Here is a 20,537-nt window from a genome sequence, read left to right as displayed (position 1 = left end):
GGAGTAACTTGACATTTTGGACTTCAGTATTTTCTTCCCCATCTGGCTCACACCATGGCAGACCAAAATCCCCTAAGTTGGCACTTGGATTTCAAATGCTAGCGCTGCTGGTATTTATTATTAAACCCAATAGGTAACACTAGCTGTGAGCTAGCTCATTAGTTCTTAACCAAAGCCACTAGTTTCAAGGAAGAATGCAAGACTAATGATGTGTTTTTATGTTTGCTCAAAAACAAATTAAGAATTTTCTTTTTTTTTATGATGTAAAAACCCCTAGAGAGGACAAATAATGCACAGACGAATCCCAAATGTTCAGTCATGTTAAGATTAGGAGAAATTAAGTTGTGACAAAATGTGGAACACACAGAATTAAAAAAAAAAGGGAAAATATATGATAAAGGGAGGAGATGTGGACATACACAAGGGGAGAGATGCGAAACAATTGTGTACTGTGTTTGAGTATGCACGAGAGAGAGAAGGCAAGAGAGAGAGGTATGGGCAGTAATGTGTCTGTAATAAGGTCAGAGGCAGAAGTCTATTATGAAACTCCCTTGAGGCTCTATTTATAGTGACCTAAGGAGGGCTGGATGGAGGGAGGGAAGGATGTAGAGAGCAAGTAGGATGGGGTTAAAAAGGAGAAGAGTTTTAGATGAAGAGGTAAAGGAGGGAGGAGAGATGAAGGCTGAGAGAAAGAGTTTGCGGGGGGACAGTGAGTGAAAAGATGCCAGAGAGCAAAGGAGGGAAGCGAAGTATTGGGGAAGGAGTGAAGATGGCAAGGGGAGAAATGTGGATGAGAGTGGGATTGGTGGAAAGGTTCCAGAGAAAGAGAGAGAGAAAGGGGGAAAAGGGGAGAACTGAGAAGAGGAGAGGAAGACAGCAGGGAGAAAGAGAGTTTGGCTAGGCGAGGGAAAGAAACAGTTGTGCGGTCGGAAATCATGAGGGTGTTAAGGAGAGACGGTGGAGAGGAGGGATAAGGAATCAAGAAAGACATTGAGCCTCCAGATGGAGAAAGGCATGAGTAGTGAAATGTCTGATCCAATTTTATCTCCAGCTCTGAACAAAATAGCCCAAATATGGGAAAATCTTCAAATGAAATAAGCTTGTAAGCTGTTCTTTATCATTTGAGTTGAGGCCATCTTTGTTGTGTGTGTGTGTGTGTGTGTGTGTGTGTGTGTGTGTGTGTGTGTGTGTGTGTGTGTGTGGTACCAGTTTGTCCTCACCAAGATAATCTATTAAACTGGGCTCAGCATGGTGTTATTTTTCCTTTCTGAAGTTAACAGTAGGAGCAGTATGAAGCAAAAGGGATGAGGAGATAGGTAATAGGGGAAAGAAGGATGGACAAAAGGAAACACAGAAGAGCAGAAAAAGGAAAATAATGATGAAAGCCGTGAGGAAGAGGGGACGTAGTCTTGCACATCGGCTGGGTGGGTAGGGGTTGTTGTGAAATTCGCCCCTGGGGAAGTGACTGGAGAGAGGATGGCTGGCTCTCTGTCATTCCTCCAAACCAAGAGTAGAGTGAAACTAGGCTGCAAGAAAAAGGGGAAAAAAGAAGAGAAAGGTGCATTTAGAACGTGAATATGAACAGGTTTTCTAAAGGAATCAGGAAAGACATCACAGACCAAGATGAAAAAGAGCGGAGGGACGTTTTTGGGCAGATAGAAAGAAAAAAAAAGTAATCATAAAGACAGACCACCACAGAGAGGTACTGACAGGTAAAACGTATGCAGACACACACGGTGAACACAGAGGGAGCCAGGTGGATAGTGAGATGTGGATCATGGCGCACAATCGCACACACAACCAGCCAGCCGTACTATCAGTTGTCAGCCACCCAGAAAAAAAAATTATCCTATCTCCATGAAAATAGAAGTCGTTCCCCGGCCAGTGTTTTGATATTCTAATGCACTTCCTTGCCCTGGCTGTTTGTATTATTAGCGATGCTGAGCTGTGATAGTAAAACATGAATGAAAGCGAAGTCTTGCATTTCCCTCAGGCCTGGGGTAAGGGAGACAAAATCCATCTGGAAGATAACATTACACAGCAACTCATATAAGTTTGTACCCCCACAAGCTTATATGAGAGTATGCATATGAATGAGATATTCCATCTGCTTGCGGATACGTGGGGGTGTGCGTACAGTACGTGTGTGTGTGTGTGTGTGTGTGTGTAATACAAAGTGAGACTTTGCTGACAGCATTACGCAGTTGATAACTGTTCTTCATGATTGTGAGAGGACTATAATTATTTTCTCCGACTGTTCATGTGGTTTTCTACTTCATGTGTTTTTTGAATCTGTTTTTCTCCTGGATGCATTTCTTTCTTATCAATTTGCAAAACTGTTTCATGTTTTGCAAATTACACTTTTGATGATTTGCTAACTGCAAACCTTTGGTGAAAGAAAGGCATGCATACAGAACGTATGATGTTGTGAATTTGTTGGGGCTAGTTGTAGAAATTCTGTAATGACAAATTTCTTCTTTTCTTGAATTCGGTGTGGTCTTGACTTTACCTAGCGTGAGTGAAGAGAGATTGAGGGAAGAGACTTGCCCTAAATGGCTTGCCATTACTGGTTTTACACCAGTGACCAAGTTCAGAAGGAGGAGGTGGATTTAAAGCATAGCCAAAGATTGAAACAGATTGTTTTTCATCTGGTGTTACCGGGATCGCAGTGGCTGATAGAGTGACATTTAGGGTTCCACCCACGTAGCAAGTCAAATGTAAGACACATCGGAAAAACTGTAACCAAAGCCTCATCGCTTGGTGCTCAACCTTATAGGGGGTAATCTGATTTTAACCCCTGCTTTGGATCATCCTGTGCTGCCCAGTGAGGTGTATCAGAACCCCTAAGCTGACTCGTGCCACAGAAACTGGAGATAAGCGTTGGCTTAGGGGCCGTTTCAGGACAAACGAGGCGTACTTGCTTCCCAGTTCTAATGTGGAGCAGTACATTGTAAACCTTCCCTCTTTCTTTCTCTCCAGAGTATAGAAAACTGGTTTCCAAAAATCTTGTAGCTGGCCAGATTACACAAAAAGATGCTTGCCAGTGACAGAAGCACAATAATGAAGAAACTAACAATAGATGCAACATTTGTCATTCACGACAGCCATGCATGCACATACAGTCCTGTGAAGTGTGTGTATGTGTGTGTGCATGTAATGTTTGGCAGAGACAGCCATAAAAAATTAGCAACCGAGTGCTCTCACACTGCCTACCTGCAAACACCCACTCATCAGCTGCTACTGCGCTACACGTGAATTTAAACTGCATACATGTGATATGTCCAACTGTGAGTGTGCTAGTTTTAATCTGACTCCTAACCAAGCAGACTCTAAAATGGTGTTTATGCCTTGAGTCAAACGCAGTAAGGAAATGGTGTCTTCATGTTTCCTTACATATTTAATCAATTTTATTCATTCACCCATTTTATCATTTAATAACTTTTGTTTCTTTTGGACTTTTGTGGCCTCATAATACTAAGAGACATTATAAAAGAGATCATTCTATTTGAATGAATTGGCTTCATGCATAATCTCTTCTGTTGTTTTTTCAGTTCATTGGAGTGTTGCAGAAATTTCTAACCTCAATTATGTTTTTGCCTGTTGCAAATAATTAGTATGTGCAATTGGAGTCCGTAGCAAAAAAGGTTATTCAGGAAAAGTCAGGTTGTCATCAAAGGCAGTAAGCTCTGTCCCCCAGGGTGTCTGGAAATATTTCATGGTAATCCATTCAGTAGTTGTTGAGGTATTTCAGTCCAGACCAAAGTAATAGGCCGACTGACCGACCATCCCTAGAGCCTTTCAAACTAAACATATGCTAACTGAAATAAGTTGAATACATAAATTGATGCATGATGTTAGACCTATGTAGCACCCATAACATGGACTTGTTTCTACTAAAAAGAGGTGATTAGAACAGAAACTACATGTACATCCATGTAGGCAAAAGTACAAACATGGTCATTGAAGAATAAAGCTATCATAGTCTTATACTGGTCTCTTAAGAGCCTCCAGAATTCTGCTATAAAACATTTAAATGCTTACCTATGTATATTCACACATATTTAGATGTACAAAATACACTTAATATTCAACTACTGAGGCAATAAGATGCATACCACAAATTTGCATGAATTTACATTCATGTACAAAAGCATAAATGTATATCATTGCATAGACCTACAGTTTTCCTGTTAAAAAATGCATGTGCAGCCCTCCTTCCATACACAACACACACACACACACACACACACACACACACACACACTAATAAGCACTTTGCCTGCGATCTGACCTGATAACTGGAGGCTTCTTACTGAATTATAATCTGGGAATAAATAAAATATGGACATCAAATCCAGCACTGTGTCTGAGTGTGTGTATGAGAATTTCCTATACTGAATGTGACTGGAGTCAAATGTGTGTGTGCCTGTTGGTGTGTGTGATATGTATTGTAATTATTCAGACTGTGAATTAACTGTGCTTTACTGCACAATGCCAATGTATACATGCAGTTACCAAGCATTGAGGCTTCTCTAAGACATACAAAATGTTGAATATCAAACGTTATTCATAAATGTTTCTGTTGCTTTATGTAAACACTGTTGTAGAGAGAAAGGAAATCAAATAAAAATCAGACTTCAGGAGTACAATTGACCTAAGGAAGGAGTATATTGTAGTATTAGCTATTTCTTTTTTTTTCTTAATCTTTCTGTTTCTTGATATAAATAAGTCTATAGTTCTATGAGTAATTATTCATACGTGATTGCATTATGCATCTTAACCATTAGGCCACCAGGTTACCCCTGATACCCTATTTTTTGATTCTACAAATATTGCATCTCTTTACTTCTGTCTTAACTGAGGCCAGCTGTGACCTGAGAGAGTCACCCCTTAGAGGATTGCTCGTAAATCTAGTTCCAGGCTTTAACTGGGGCCTTCCATGTCACACACAATGAAAGTCTGCGGACGCCAAGCAGCTGTCGCAGTCTGGTCCCACATTGAGATACTTTAGCTTTGAATTCATACTATTATGAATTGCCTGGTATAGCCCTGAAAGCCGGGTGGAGTGTGCTCTACATGATATATTATTTCTTCTTGAGTTATTTCTGTCATCATGGTTCGCCACCCAGTCTTTGAGGAACTCCTCTTCCACGTGAAATGATGCAGCTGTTCATTTGTATTGGATTTAATCTAAAAGCCCAACAAATCTACAACCAATTATGAAAATCAATGCAATGAAATGCAGTTCAACACAACATTGCCACTACAGGGTCAAAAATGACCTCAAGTTGAAAAAATAGCTCTGAAAAAAAACGTACTGTGATCATGATTTAGTGTAGTACTGCGTTTTTAGTGTATACTTTTTTTTCTGAGGAATATACTTAAATATTTAAATTCAGTGATCCCTTTGGACAGAGGTAATGGAGTGATTGAGTTCTCTCAATTTGCATGTCTACTCGTGTCTTGAATAATTTGGCCCTTATTAAAGTGCCAATTGAGGATAAGCGCCTGATTAAGTGTCCAGTGGATGCAGATGATGTGTGGTCGCCTGGTGTCTTGTTTCTAAAGGAAACTGACTCTCCAGGACACGGTGTATAATTCTGGCGTGCTTTGTCAAGTATTTATTCTGACTTAACCCGCCTTTGACTTCTTTATAAACATATTTGACTCCAAAATGCACACCCCTCCACACACCTGCATACTGGCAGTGTATATTTTACCATGTTTTTTGTGAACCGGCATGACGTTGCTGGTCTTTGCGTTATCACCATCATCTGAAGACAACTCTGGAAAGGCAGAGAGAAACAACTAACTGAAATACATGAGGTAGAGAAAAACAAACAGGATTAAGTGTGTTACTACTTCAACTTTTTTTATCCTGTTTTGTGTCTATTGGTGCTGTAAACAGTTCCTGAATGACTTAACAGACTGTGAATGGAAGTTCCAATGGGTTATTTAATTTGTTATGTTATGCTCGCAACAGACAAAAAGAAATCCTGGATTACAACATGTTTTGCAAAAAACAATTGCATGCAGGGCTGAAAGAATTACCAGTAATGGCCTAAAAAAAACCATTCAGATAGATTGAAGAGGCTCATCCCAATGGCCGCTCTTTCCAACGAAGCCATTCCTAGAGGTACGGTAGCAATAATATTCTAAATGCCTTCATACATAATAAAGGTGAAACTGGCAGGTTTATCTTGAGGCAATACTGGATGAACAAAAACACACCCACACATACGTGTTGTTTCAAAACATAAATACTAGTGGAAGAGTAAACACTTGAGCACTGAATCCCCTGTAGTGTTAGACATGTATTTAAAAAATGAAATAATATTAGCAAATTGTGTAAGAGCTAAAGAGGAAGAGAGAGACACTGAAGAAAGCAGGCAGTTCAAAGTATGCATAGGAACCATATCTATCCATTTCTGCCCCTGTGTGTGTGCTGTGCTTGTGTGACGCTAGTATGTGTGCTGCATGATTTAGTGCATGCCTGGATGAAGACATGCTTTTAAGGGTTTACTTGCATTTTTTCTGTTTGCATGTTTTTCCAGGCCTGTGTGTGTGTGTGTGTGTGTGTGTGTGTGTGTGTGTATGTGCAGGATATCTGGGTAATATGAGTGCTGAGAATGAGTATCTGTATTTTCCTGGGAAACGATGTGTGTGTTTGTTAGACGGATAGGAGAGACTCTGAGAGGAAGAGAGATAGCAAAAGAAAGAGAAATGTGTGAACCCATGTTTTTTTCACTTTTTGTTCTAGTGTAAACTGTTTTTGCACTGATTGTCTGTGTGCTTGTTTTGTTTCCGTGCATCTATATGTGTGACTTTTGTAATTTGGCAGTGTTTGAGATTGATAGGGATCGTTCCAGCATTGTTTTCTTAGTTGTTGGTGTGTGTGTATGTGTTGTTGTTGCAGGACAGGATTAGCGATGGAGGGGTAGAGGTTTTAAAAGTGTGTCTATTTACGGGATGTGTGCATGTGTGCCTGTTTCTCTGTTTGCGTCTATGTTTTCGCAGCTGCTGTTGATTGTAACTAGCTGATAAGAGGGTTAGAAGTATGATCTCATGATTTCCACGGCTACTGCACTGATACACATCGTAGACCACTTACCAAGAACACAAAGCCCTAACATGCACTTGCACAGACACACAAACCTACACTCTTACCCATGAGGCATTTTGACCCTATATGGCTGCGTTTGGCTTGCTTTAGGACACAGATGCGGTTGCATACCTCAGATTTTCTCAGCCTTAGAGTCTTGAAAATAGATAAAAAGCAGTGCTAGGGATCAACATTGTTGTTCAGTGGCCATACAGGGCCCATTTTCACAAGTAGCAAGTAACACTTGAAAGTAACAAGAATCATTCATTTTCCATCAAAGTAGTACTGAAAACACACAAGCCTTGCAACTATACAACACTGTTAGAAGTTAAAATTAACATTTGAGATAGTTAAAAGTATTAGTAGAGACATTTCAGCAACACCTTGACAAAGGTATGTCTGTCCCTTTCGTCCATGACCAAATCTATGCCTATGAGAATTCACACTGGGGCTGGAGGCTGCTGGTCTTTGTAACCTGTAAAAATACAATGTTGATAATGTAATTTGGATTTTATGTACCTGGGCAGGACTCAACCGACCTGGGAAGGGCACCCAAGTAGAACCTACGTATGGGAAACACTGTTATAGATTTACTTCCAAAATCTACCTTTCTCCTTTCTTTCCCTCTGTCATGTATCCATTAAACTCTCTATCCATATGATAGATCAGCTCACATTTTCATGTCAACATGATTGGCCACCTTTGATGACATCAGTCTTAGCAGATTTGTGTGTCGGCCTAAAGGAGCAAGCAAGGGAATTAATGTGTTTTTTGCCCCCGTTGCATATTTGGTACATGGCGTAAATCGAACATGGACATTGTTCTGCTACAGCCATCCATTACTGATGACAGCATTCAGGCAAGACGTTTATGAGGTGGGCTGTTAGGATCAGTAATTCACTTCTGTCATGGGATCAGAAGAGAGCAGGGTGGGTAAGGAAGTGAAGGAGTAAGAGGAAGGGAGAAGGTTTAGCAAAAGAGATGAGGGCGTAAACGTGGGGAGAGGAGAGAACCAGACAGGCAAGGATGGCGCAGGAGAGATAGAAAATTGTTTGCATTTCTGTGATTTTTTTTTGTTTTCTTTATGGGAAAATTTCTCTCCATCCCTCTCCCTTTTCTCCATTCCACCCACCCTTTTCTCTGGCTATCATGTTTCTGGTGCCAATCAATATTTTATAGCTGTCGCTCCCCAATGCCGCATACTACCCACCCCCACCCTTCAGCTCTCTGAATGACAGATAAGGGTGAGAATGGGTGTTGGGGGCAAAGTGAAAAGTGGGAGGGAGGTAGGAGTGGGGAGAAATATAAAGTAACAAGAAATGGCAATAGAGAAAGAGGGTGAAAAGGGGTGAAAATGACAATGGATAAATAACCAAGAGTGGGATTTAAATTTCCTACAGATAATGAAATAATGCCGTGAAAATGACTACTGATTTTATACTCACAGAGACCTAATTACAGAACTAGGGGAGAAAATGTCAGCTTATAGATGAAATGACAAAATGTTAGCTTATAGCCCACAGCACTTAATAGTGCTTAATAACAGTTTCTTAAGAATTACAAGTTAGAAGAATGTGTGTGTGTGTGTGTGTGTGTGTGTGTGTGTGTGTGTGTGTGTGTGTGTGTGTGTGCGCTTGCGCGCGCATGGACATTTAAGAAATGTGAAAGAAAGAAAGTTGCCTTCCTTTCCCTCCCACCCGCTTGTGTAATCCTCTTGTCTATTGGTGACCTTGGCAACCTAGTGACCAAACATTCTTTGTGTCGCTTTGATTGAGGCCACCGGTGGGTGTTAACTTTGGTCATACTGAAAGTGAAGGAGAGAGAGAGGGAGAGAGAGAGAGAGAGAGAGAGAGAGAGAGAGAGAGAGAGAGAGAGAGAGAGAGAGAGAGAGAGAGAGAGAGAAGGATGGAGGAGGACACAGTTCTTGGTGACCTTGGGGTTGGCCAAATGAGCACTCTGTCTGTTTCAGATTTTTTTTCGGCAAGTTGCACTGGTAGTGGTTTCACTGGCATCGTAAATTAGTGCAAATTTTGTGTAAAGCAGAAACTGTTGATCAATAGCAACCCATCTTGGAAGAGCTGACCTTTAAGGTACCAGAGTCTTATGCTGCACTCTCCACTTTTAATGTATCACTCCTCTTTTAAAACAAGAATTTCTTCACAACAGAGCAGTTATGACGCACAAGTCGATAGTACAAAGATAGCTTTTGAATATGTTATATATACAGTATGTACAGTATGTAATATGTTTGTTGGTGATTAATATATCTGAATTCCACGAGGGAAGGAAGATATATGACGTGCACATTCGCACAATACGTTGCGGATATTTGGATGTGTGTGCTTTGGCTCCTCTTTCAGCATCTGTGACCTGTGGTTACCCATAACACCCTTCTCTACGTAGGTTCACAGAGACATTTGTGTATTTTTGCAGAAACAAAAATCTGAATCTTGTTTTTTGTGTGGAGATAACTCCATCCAGAAGGTTTCTGCAATTGAACCAGGCATAACGTGCTATTTAAAATTAGTATTTTATGGCTTAGTGGAACAAAATTGTTCAGTGTCCAGGTCAGCGGCTTGGGACACGGCAATGATTAGTGATCGCATGAGACTGACACTGTCTCATACACACTCAGTTCAGGGGACAATGCTGCTCACTGGTGTGAATCACAAAACAATAATTAACGGATAAAAGAGTGCATAATTTTCTTACAGAAACAACTTTTATACCTGTTAGTCTGTGAAATCTGTGAAAATACTGAATAGCTGTGACTCTCAAAATGAACCTGTTCTTTTCCTCCTTTCGCAGTGAGAGATGATGATGATTTCCTGAGTCTGAGCGAACTCCCGGAAACCTTCCCCTCCGACCCTCCGGAGCCCTTACCTCACTTCCTGTTTGAACCCGAGGAAGGCTACATTGTCAAGAATAAACCTGTCATTCTCTACTGCAAAGCAACGCCTGCCACGCAGATTTACTTCAAGTGCAACAGCGAGTGGGTCCATCAAAAAGACCACACTGTGGAGGAAAGGGTGGATGAAAACTCAGGTGAGTGAATTCCAGCACACACACACACATCACGTCATGTACGCACAAACCGGAACTCAGATCTAATCAGAGAGTGCTGTAGTGCAAAGAAAGGTGACGGATCAGATCATACACTACCAGTCAAAGGTTTGGGGTCACTAAGAAACTTCCATTGCACTCCATTATAGACAGAATACCAGCTGAGCTCAGTTGCATTGTTTTTTTAAACCAGGGCAGCAGTTTTCAGATTACATTATGTGCTTACATAATTGTAAGCACCTATGAGGTCATAAGGGGCAAGGTTACCTCCCCTTTCTCTGCTTTGCCTGCCCAGAGAACTTGACCCACCCATAAGAGAGAGACATCATGGCTTTCAAATAAGCAAAGGGGCAGTTGATCAAGGCCAGACCCCCAGCCTCTACCTTGCCCCCCTCCTCCTCAAAAGCTACAGACTCAGAAATGGCACATAATATGGAAAGCTCATTTTTGGACTGGCTAAAGTGGCTGTTATTCTGCACCAAGGCTGAATTTTGATAAAGAGACTTTAGATATGGTATTAGGGGACCACTAAGGTCTATATAAAAGACACTTCAGATATGGTATTAGGGGATCACTAAGGTCTATACAAAAGAGACTTCAGATATGCTGTTAGGGGACCACTAAGGTCTATATAAAAGAGACTTCAGAGATGGTATTAGGGGACCACTAAGGTCTATATAAAAGCATCCAAAGAGCATCCTGTCACGGGAAATTTAAAATTATATCAAAATAGTAAAGAATGTGCCTTTGTAACATTGGATGAATGGCTGCTGATATTACATTACATATCAGCCGCACACTTAGATCAGCTGGTTCTCTGTCTATAATGGAGTGGTATGGAAATTTTAAGTAACCCCAAACTTTTGACCCGTAGTGTACTTTGAAAGACTGTTCAACTCAGAGAAAAATAATAAGCATGAATGCCTTGCTGATGTTGGCACTTTACTGGTAAACATCCAACAGGTCGGGTCACAAGGTATAGCACATGCATTAAGTACATATTTTATTTCTACAAAGGATGTTACTTACCAGACTATTTGTACTACATTTGTCCTGATGAACAGCCAGTTTAACGGTATTGAACACATCTAAGATGAAAAAAAGAAACATTTAATAAATGTTCTTTAAGTCACTATCTATCGCCAAATGATGTAACACAATAGGGATTGAGCCCGACAGATTAATGCCTTTGCATTTGCGGTATTAAGAACTGGGCATCTGTGGTAACATCCCCAAGAAAAATCAAAAGCGGTGTCCAGATAGTGACGCATTTTCCAACACCCAGCAGTGGTTGGCCTGCTAGAGCGGGTAGGTGGAGCTAACGCTACACAGTCTCGCTCTTAAACTCTCTTGTGCTTAAAGCGAGCACTGTTTTTTTTCTCTGCTATTGTTGGGAGTAAACGGTTAATATGGCTGAACAAATAAGGAAAAGAGCCAATACTACAGTTGATTCAACTTCAAAAAACATACAAGCCATAGGTACTGCCACAAAGAACGAAACGGAGAGCTTCAAGATAGTATCTTTCAGTTGACCTCTTAGCCTGCACATTTCTTATGTGCTTGACAATAATGAGATTTCGCTCTGTGTGATATAAAGTTGTCACACATCCAGAAAATGTGGCCAACAGTTCTCCCAGGCTGTCTCACTGGTGCACTGTGAGCAAACAGGTTAAACCTATTAATCAGATGTTTAGTTATTTGCGCTGAAACCTAGGTCGTACTTCAGACGTGTGTGCACAGCCGCCTCCACCACCAGTGTTGTACTGCGATGTTCACAGGACAGTGTATAGGATCCACAGTGGTGTACTGGACTGCAGCCAAAGTTCCACACGTGTCACTTGACAGCACATGTTATTATTCTACTGGCTAGGTAATGATGAATCAGGCTGTTGCTTTGGCAGGAAGACAAAGACATACACAACCTGGTTTCTTAGACTTAAGGTTGACATGAGCTCAGTTCATTGGTCTCCACCTGCCTGTTAATGAGCCTGAGTCCCCAGAGTGGGTGATTAAACAGTTTGAGAACTCCTAATATATATTGTCTGCTCAATAAAATACACAGTGGGGTCAACAGTAGCATAAATCAGCACAGTTGTAGCTTAAACACTATGCTTTTTTCTTAAGGCAGGTGAGCAAAACACATAGTACATATTTTATGCGCTCACTCTTTGACATCTGTCAGTGTGTACATTCTGCAATTGATGGGAAGCAGAACATTTGACTCGGACCAACCCAATTTGACACATTGACTTGCCCATTGAAGATTTCCCTTTGTGTTACAAAGCAGACCCTGCAGGCAAACATTGTGCTATGTGTATAGCTTTATGTGTGTGTCGGTGCGTGTTTTTGTGCGTGTCCTGGTTGCTTTGTGGGTCTGCTACACTACTAAACCCAAGACGAAGACAGAAGCAACTGAGCGGTACAGTTTGATCTTCCCCCTGATTTAGCTGTCACACACGAATAGTCAAGGAAGAGGAGAATAAATGCAACAAAACCTGCAAGGAGTAAACATGAGAAAGGTATGGAGGTGCACACAGTGGTAAAGAATAGAATAATGTTGGGGGGTAAGGATCCTTTTTACCCTAGTTCATTGCCTTTAACCCTGTAAAACTTGTTTGATTCCCTAAACACTTATTTTAAACACTTGTCTCCCCTTTTTTATCTCTCTCACTGGTTTCTCCCAGTCCAACATTTTCTGCTCTCTTGTGTCACTCTTAAACTTAATTTTTTTCTTTTGAGTCATCTCCAGTCCTTGTTCTTGTCCTCCTTAAAACTGTATTTGTCCGGAGGAGGTTTTGCTTCAAATACCTAACAGCGAGAAAGCTTGGAAGGTGAAATTAATCTCTTTTATTCATCAACGTGTTGGTCGGTCTTGCTCCTTCCTCTAGTTGGTACATGTCTTTCTTCAAAGCCTTTTGTGTGCTTCCATAAGTAAATTGTGAGAGATGACTATGTATGTTTACAAGAGGCCTCCAGTATCCTCCTTCCAATCTGTCTCTTTACTTTTCTGTCTTTTTTTCCTCCCATCTCTCACCGTTACACCATTACTGACATCACTCGCAGCTGCAAGTCATTTATTAGTCTCCCGTCAGCCGCTCATTTGTTAGCTGCTGGATTTCCAGACAGCGTGTTATTGAGAGGAAATTCTGCTTAATTAACGACCCATGGATTAAGCCTCTCCAACTGTATGTGATGACACCATGAGGTTGATCAGGCATTAGGATCATCCAGTCAGCTGACAAAACATCTGTGTGTTTTGAACAGCATCATGTCCAATTCATTCTTTACTTAAATTTCAATGGACGTCTTGCAGTCACATTAACCACAGATATCTCATTTTGTGCAAAACTTTAATTGGATAATTCCATTTCACAGTTATTTTACTTTCTGCCTGTTGAAATAACCCTCAGGCCAAATTAAAACATGGATTTGGTTTTTAATGTTTGATCTGCTTTAGATATGGTTTAATTTTTGCTTAATTTATATTTTACAAAGCATTCAAAATGTCACTTGAATAAAAAATTGATTAGCTGCATGCTACGTTGTACTGCTCCGGACACTTAATATCTTAAGCACTCCATAATCCATACAGACATACTCATGCAACTATAATGAATACATAGATACTCCGGGAACATTATGCAATATTAAAAGCTTTTGAGGTAAAAACAAAAAAATCTATTCATCTTAGTTTTTTTGCTTGAATTTACAATCAACAAAGTTTTCTGCAACTGTACTTTTTTATTAAATGCGTTTTTCTCTGAGCTAATCCGACAGTCATGCTGTGCAAAAAAAACAAACAGACAAATCAAACAGAAATCCTAATATAATGGGAACTCCATGATGCCTTTTTGCTCTTATACAAAGCATTTAGGTCACCTTTGAACAAAAGGCAATGTGATTATTAAGAGATTATAATACTAGATATATATAATGCAACACAGTTCTAGTGAATTAGAATACTGCTGTAGGTTTGTGGCTGGTGAATGCACACCGTGTGTGTGTGTGTGTGTGTGTGTGTGTTTGTGTGTGTGTGTGTGTGTATGTGTGCACTGTTTATGTTTATCAGTGTGAAAACCTGGACTCAGTAAGCTGTTTTCTCCTCTTTGTTTCCTGCTGTTTCACAGACACAGCTGGAAGCTATGGCCCCCATACTGCTTTTATTATCTCTGTCTTCTCCTTCCATCTATTCCTCCCTGTCCCTTCCTCTCCTTTTCTTCTTTTCCTTTTTCTCTGCTCCATACTGTTTTGAGCTCGACTCTAATTTCCACTGACCAAAATCGGAGAGAGCAGAGGTGGGTGAAACCTGAGCCTGACGAAAGCAGTGGAGAGAAGTAGGGGATGATGGAGGGATGCCGATGGAGAGTGCCTTTGAGAGGGCTGGAAAGGCCTGCAGATATCAGGGAATCCCACTGAGGAGAAAGATGATATGAATCCCACTGTGCAGTTTTTTTTTCTCTTCCTCGCTCAATCCCACTCTCTCTTTCTCCCCGCGTTTCTCATCCTGTCATACAGGACAAGGACGTTCAGCTTAAAATAGTGTTTGTTTTAACCAGGGAAAAACCCACAAAAAAACAAAAACAAAAAAAATAGTACATTAAACCAGACCACAAACACAAACCACATTTGTACCATATACAAAAAATACATGAAACAAGCCTGAAAGTTTGATCAAGTTTAAAGTCCCAAAAATACATTAATATTACCTCTTAATAATAAACAATACATAAAGTTTTTCTTGTCAAACAAAATGATGGAAATACAGTTGTTGATTTTTGTCACAAGGTGAAAAAGGAAATACAAATAAAATAAACTAGAGTTATTAAAACAACAGGGATGAATTAAAGAAGGTTGAATGATAGGAACAATGTGGAGGAAGGGCCAAAAACAACAGGACAAACATTACAATAGTTATTTTTGTACAATGAGACACAAAACTATCACTTTGTATGAAGCTTTTGTTGCATAACATACACCTTCATAATGCAATACGAGATATTCAAATAACAGTCATAAGGAATTATAAGTATGACTGTAATAGTTCATAAGAACTAAATGGACCTATTTGACAGCAGACATGTTAACATGCTTTCACCAGCAGGACATCCACAGGCGTCATTAACAACATGAGCAATGGCTCCATTTCCTTTAGTGCCCTTGTCTCCTGTTATTGTATTGTTGTTATTGTGCATGCTCGAAATGACTAATGAGACAATTACAAATCCAGCGACAATGGAAAAATGTTGTTTGTTGCTTTTCCTGCAGTGACATTAAAAACTATTTTTTTGTAATTTTGACTATAAGATTAGACCGGTGATATTAAAATAAAATAAATCAAGTTAAAAGGGCCCTCCGCCAAGGCCAGGTCCTGTCTCACAATGTTAACAAAAGCGAGACATCAGTTCTGTGTCTGTCCAATGATTCCTATTTTGGTCCCGTAACTTCCCATTCAGAAAGTAAGTCCAATAAACATCTTATAAACCTCTTGTTTATCATTCCCTAAAAGAATCAAGCAGGCCTGCCTTGTTGCACAACTAAAATCTTTGTAACGTAAGCCTGGCAATGCATCCAAACTAAAATATTCTTGACAGAGATAGCTAACTTGACCTGCCACTGTGGTCTCCATGCCAACCGGCCTCTTCCAGCACTTCAGCCAAGGTAGGAAAGTAACGTTTAATATAGTACTACTGCTTACACACGTTTTCAAAACTATGTCTCCCTTTTTCAAAACTCTACACACAATTCCCAAAACGGTACAAACAAAATGCAAAATGACATCTCTTCAAAATGAAACACTGCAGTCATAGCCATGAACACATGTCAAAATAAAGAATTTGCATCAAATAGCAAACAATTCTTTCAGAATAGTACATTTTGGGATGTACCATGTACACACTGTTGTTCTGAATCTAAAGCTCTTTTGTCGTTCATAGGCTTCTATCTACATCTGCAATGTTCTAGAGAGAAAGTAATCCGCTGAGAGTGGTTGAAAAGTAAACTGTAAACAACAATGCAATGTTACAGTAAAACGGAAAATAGTTATTGGGCAAAACATTTTGTTTGTAAGAGTAGCACAGTGTTGTCTACAGTAGCATGAAACAGGAAAAAAAAACTGCTAACATCTGTAAACCAAAGCTATCATTTTTAGAAAAAGTAATGTGTGTACGTGTCTTGCAGGGACACAGGCACTTTGTGCAAAACAAAGTCTGATTGATATATAATTCTAAAATAGATATTAGATAGTTGCGTGCCTCTTCTCATTTCTGAAGGTTTGAAGTATGGACGCCACTGTAAAGCTTAGCATCCGTTGTTCAAAACGGGTAATCTGACCTTTGACCTATGTTTAGGCCTGTACTAAAGCAGTGATTGGACAATGTTCAGTTAATCATAACATGTTTGCACATGTGATGAGTGTGTGTGTATGTGTGTGTGTGTGTGTGTGACCCCTGGTAATTAAGTGTAGCATTTTGATTGGTTGTGTCTGGAAAAGGAAAGCAAGTCACTTCCTGTTAGATGTGTGTGTCTTAGGAAAAAAACATTGTGTGTAGTGTTAATGAAAACTAAGTGAAAGACTGAGAAATAGCGTTTGGTTGTGTGGAGATCTGGTGTGTTGTGTTGCACTTTGAGTGAGAGATTTCAAAGATTGTGTGACATGGAAAGATTTTGTGTGTAAGCAGTTGGAAAAAACTGGAAACAAAGAAAAAAAGCAACCTGCTCTCCTCCAGAGAGGCCCTTTAATACAGTGGCATTTATTAGCAGTAACATATGCTTAAAAATGCTTACCATATCTTTATCTAAATTAATTTGACTTAAGGTGAGAACCAGCATAATCTTTCCAGATTGCATATTTTATTGTGAAGGGCATTTCCGGTGTTTGCTTAAGCAACATGCGTACGACCTCAGTATATCTCTATAAGCCATGAAGAGGGCTAATGACATATTGTGTACTAGGTTACTTACTTTGTCTCCATTAGCCAAAGTGTGAATGTGAATGGTTATTAGTCTCCTAGCATTGACCTGTGACACACACACACACACACACACACACATACATTATTGGCACACAGTATTGGCTTGCGTGATTTGTGACCTCTTTCCCTCCTCTGCTGCCATCTCACTCGTATTGATTTCCTCTCGTCTTTTCCTCCGTCTCTCCTCCTTTCTCTTCCTCCTAATGTTTCTCTTCTCCTCTCTCTCCCTTTTGCTGGCATCATTCCAACTCTCCTCTACCTACTTTCTCAGTTTCCCACCTTTATCCTTTATTCTCCTCCCCCCAGCTTTTGCTCCCTTTCTCCCTCTCATATACTGAGATTGATCAATTTCAATTATTAACAACCATCAAGATTTATGAAGGAGGTCAGTTAGCTTCTGTGTCAGTGACTCTCGATATGCAAGGCAGCAGTAAAGCTGTGTTTTTCTGTATCCAGTTAATACAACTGTGTTTATTGGCTGATTGCTTATTTGTGCTGTGTTTGTAAAGGACAATGTGTATTTGTGTGTGTGTGTGTGTGTGTGTGTGTCTGAAAATGCAGTTTGGTTTGTTTGTGTGTCTATTAGAAGAAAACTGATTCCCGTGTCCTGGAACGTCCTGGTTCACTGCCTCTTTGGAGCATCTGGAGGACACAAATGTGTACGCTCACTGACATTCACATGTATACGTGCACACACACACACCCACACACACTGGAGAGGAACTCAAACATGGACCAGGAGGGACTGTGATGATCAATCAATGTCAGAGTGGGAGCCATTAAGAGTACACATACACACACACATGCATCCCGTCTACTTTATGTGTTGAGTGTCTTCAGTTGGTCACAGACCAGTGACTCTGTTCTGTCAGTGTCTTGGATGATTTCCCCTTGTAGGCAAAGAACTCAGTCAACCCTTTCTCTCACCCTTCCTCACAGTGTCTCTGTCATCCTCATGTCATTTCTCTCTTGCAATCTTGTTTCCGCCTCTCTGTCTCCATCTATACGTTTATCTTTTTTTATAATGTGGATGTAATCATTTATAGAGGGCTCTCAGGTAATATAACATGTCATGTTGACTCAGCTGTCAAACTGATTTTGGTTTTGCATATTCGTGTTACATTTGATCAATGTTGTGTATGGATACGGTGTATCTTGGGTCAGTTTCCCGTAGATAAACTGGGACTAAGATCTACTTTAGATAGAAGTCAAAATGTGTTATTCAAAGCGGTCTAGTTCTGAACAATCTTAAGTAGGACAAATTTGCCATGAATTCTGGGTAAGACTTTTTTTTGCAAACTATAAAACAAGGCTGACTAAGCAACAGTCCAGCTCTGTTCATTCTAGCAGAACACGTTGGACAACTTTAACAAAGATATTCATTTGGAAAGTTAGAGTGTAATCCCGGCCCAGTGCAGAGCTGCAGCAGAGCTGAGAGGCTGGGGCAGGGCTCAGGTCTCTAAAACCCTTTCACCTCTCATTACTAGCTCCACAATATCATTAGCTAATTATGAGTCATGTTGTCATTTGGTGCCACTGGCCAGCAGGTGTCACTGATTGTTACCATGGAAACATGGTTCTTTGTCCTTAGTTAGCCTGGAAGGGAGGCTTAAAATGAACCTGTTTGGATTTTTGGGTATCTCTCATCTTGCATTAGACTAATCTAAGTGGAAAATTAAGACTGGCCTAACGCAATGAACCACTGTAAAAATATCTTTGTGAAACCAGCCCATGAGGACCAGCGGCCATAGCTTATGAATCACATCATTGTCAAACCATTCATTTACATCTCATCCCTGTAAGGAAGCATCTACATTTATTTAGTTTATTTTTCCCTTTAATCAGTCGCCCATCTCTAGGTATTTGCGTCTTTTAGCAGCAAAATTATTAAGACATTAAATTATTTATGCTTATTTAATTGACTTTCTATTTACACAGCTTCATCATACTTTTAAGCGTTACACAAATGTAAAACAAAATGGCATAAAGCCATATGATGTAATGAAATGTGTTCAGCATTCAACACATTAGCTTTTTAGCTTTTAGTAGTCTAGTAGACTATGGTAAGGGAGCAGCAGTCCCTATAGAAGGTTTGTGGGTAAAGCTACAAAGCCTGAATTAATCCCTCTAGGGAAATTGTGTTTTTCACTTGCAGTTCCTCCAGAGGTGGTAGGTCATAGCTCCGGGTCCCCGGAGCTGGTCGGCATTCAGCGAGCCGCTCACAAACACTCCAGCAGGGCAGCTGTTTGTTAAAAACGGAGACTGAAACTTTTATCTCTAGATGTATCTTACTCATTTACATACAGTAGAGAAAACAATAATATAATGTTAATTCAGTGGCTCCGTTTCCACTAAAATGGAACATCATGCACTTCACAGATTTGTATTTGTTGCATGGCTGTTTCTGTGTTATGTAATTCATCCCCTGGATGAATCTGTTCTGACCTCATGCCTTTGTCTTTTGTCAGACTCTCCCTCTGTGGCTTTGATGAAATAATAAAAGTGTTGACTTTTTCTGTATTCTCTCTTACTTTTCCCTACAGGCCTATCTGTTTGACCTGTCACTGATCACATTTAAACACCACCACACTTCAGAGTGCTTCTCACTCTGTTTCCTTATCTCTTTTGTTTTCTAAACCATTTAGCCTCAAAACCCTGTCTCTGTTCTCAAGTCTGTGCCCGACTAGCTGGCTTTCTTTAATATGTATCTCTCTATAAATGTCTTTCGTTTAGATTTGTCTATGCCATCACTGTTTTTGTGTTTGTTCATGTGTTTCTGTCAAAGCATAGTGGGCAATAGTGAGACAGAGGGGAACGGAAAACATATTTATAAAAAAGAGACAGACAATGGACCTAAAAACTGACAGTTTAACAGTTAGGGAAATATGAAAATGGCAGGAAACTCATATTTTGGCTGCTGATCTAAGACATGGCAACCATATTATTTTTGTTATTAGAGTTAGGGTTAGGGTTCTTACCCTAACCCTAACTCATTGCATTGTCAGAGTCAAATTGTGATAACAGTGAATCAGATGGTTGAGATTAAAATTAATTGAAAACATTGCACAGCGCAAAGATATGTTTGTAAATATTTCTAATTAAGAACAAATCCAGTTAATTACAACAAGTTAATTGTGTTGACATTGTGACGATAAAGTAATTGACTCAGCCTACGTCTGCTTATTGTTGTATACTGGTTTGAATCCCTTTTAAGAAAACCTTATCTTCTTCCTTATCACTTCTGTGGAAAAGCTGCTTATCATCATCTGTTTTTATCCAATATTTATCAAGATTTGATAACATAAAAAACTCCTGTCTGTAAGCTTCGCTGACACATCACTTTCATTTGAGCTGTGGCAAATAAAGTTACAGCTAACGCAAACTAAATTTTCTAAACTTGT

At 39.9% G+C, this 20,537-nt stretch overlaps 1 protein-coding gene across 2 annotated transcripts in view; it reads left to right on the top strand.

Annotated features, from left to right (window-relative positions):
- LOC117944715 (netrin receptor UNC5C-like) overlaps positions 1-20,537 on the top strand; it is a 177,403-nt gene that overhangs the window by 77,180 nt on the left and 79,686 nt on the right. For both annotated transcript variants that reach the window (XM_034871786.1, XM_034871788.1), the window contains exon 2: positions 9,911-10,147. In XM_034871786.1, the coding sequence (XP_034727677.1) occupies positions 9,911-10,147 (237 nt within the window). The remainder of the gene's footprint in view (positions 1-9,910; positions 10,148-20,537) is intronic.

The sequence above is a fragment of the Etheostoma cragini genome, chromosome 5 (genome assembly GCF_013103735.1).
Source record: "Etheostoma cragini isolate CJK2018 chromosome 5, CSU_Ecrag_1.0, whole genome shotgun sequence".
Classification (NCBI taxonomy): domain Eukaryota; kingdom Metazoa; phylum Chordata; class Actinopteri; order Perciformes; family Percidae; genus Etheostoma; species Etheostoma cragini.
This window is presented reverse-complemented; position numbering and strand designations above follow the sequence as displayed.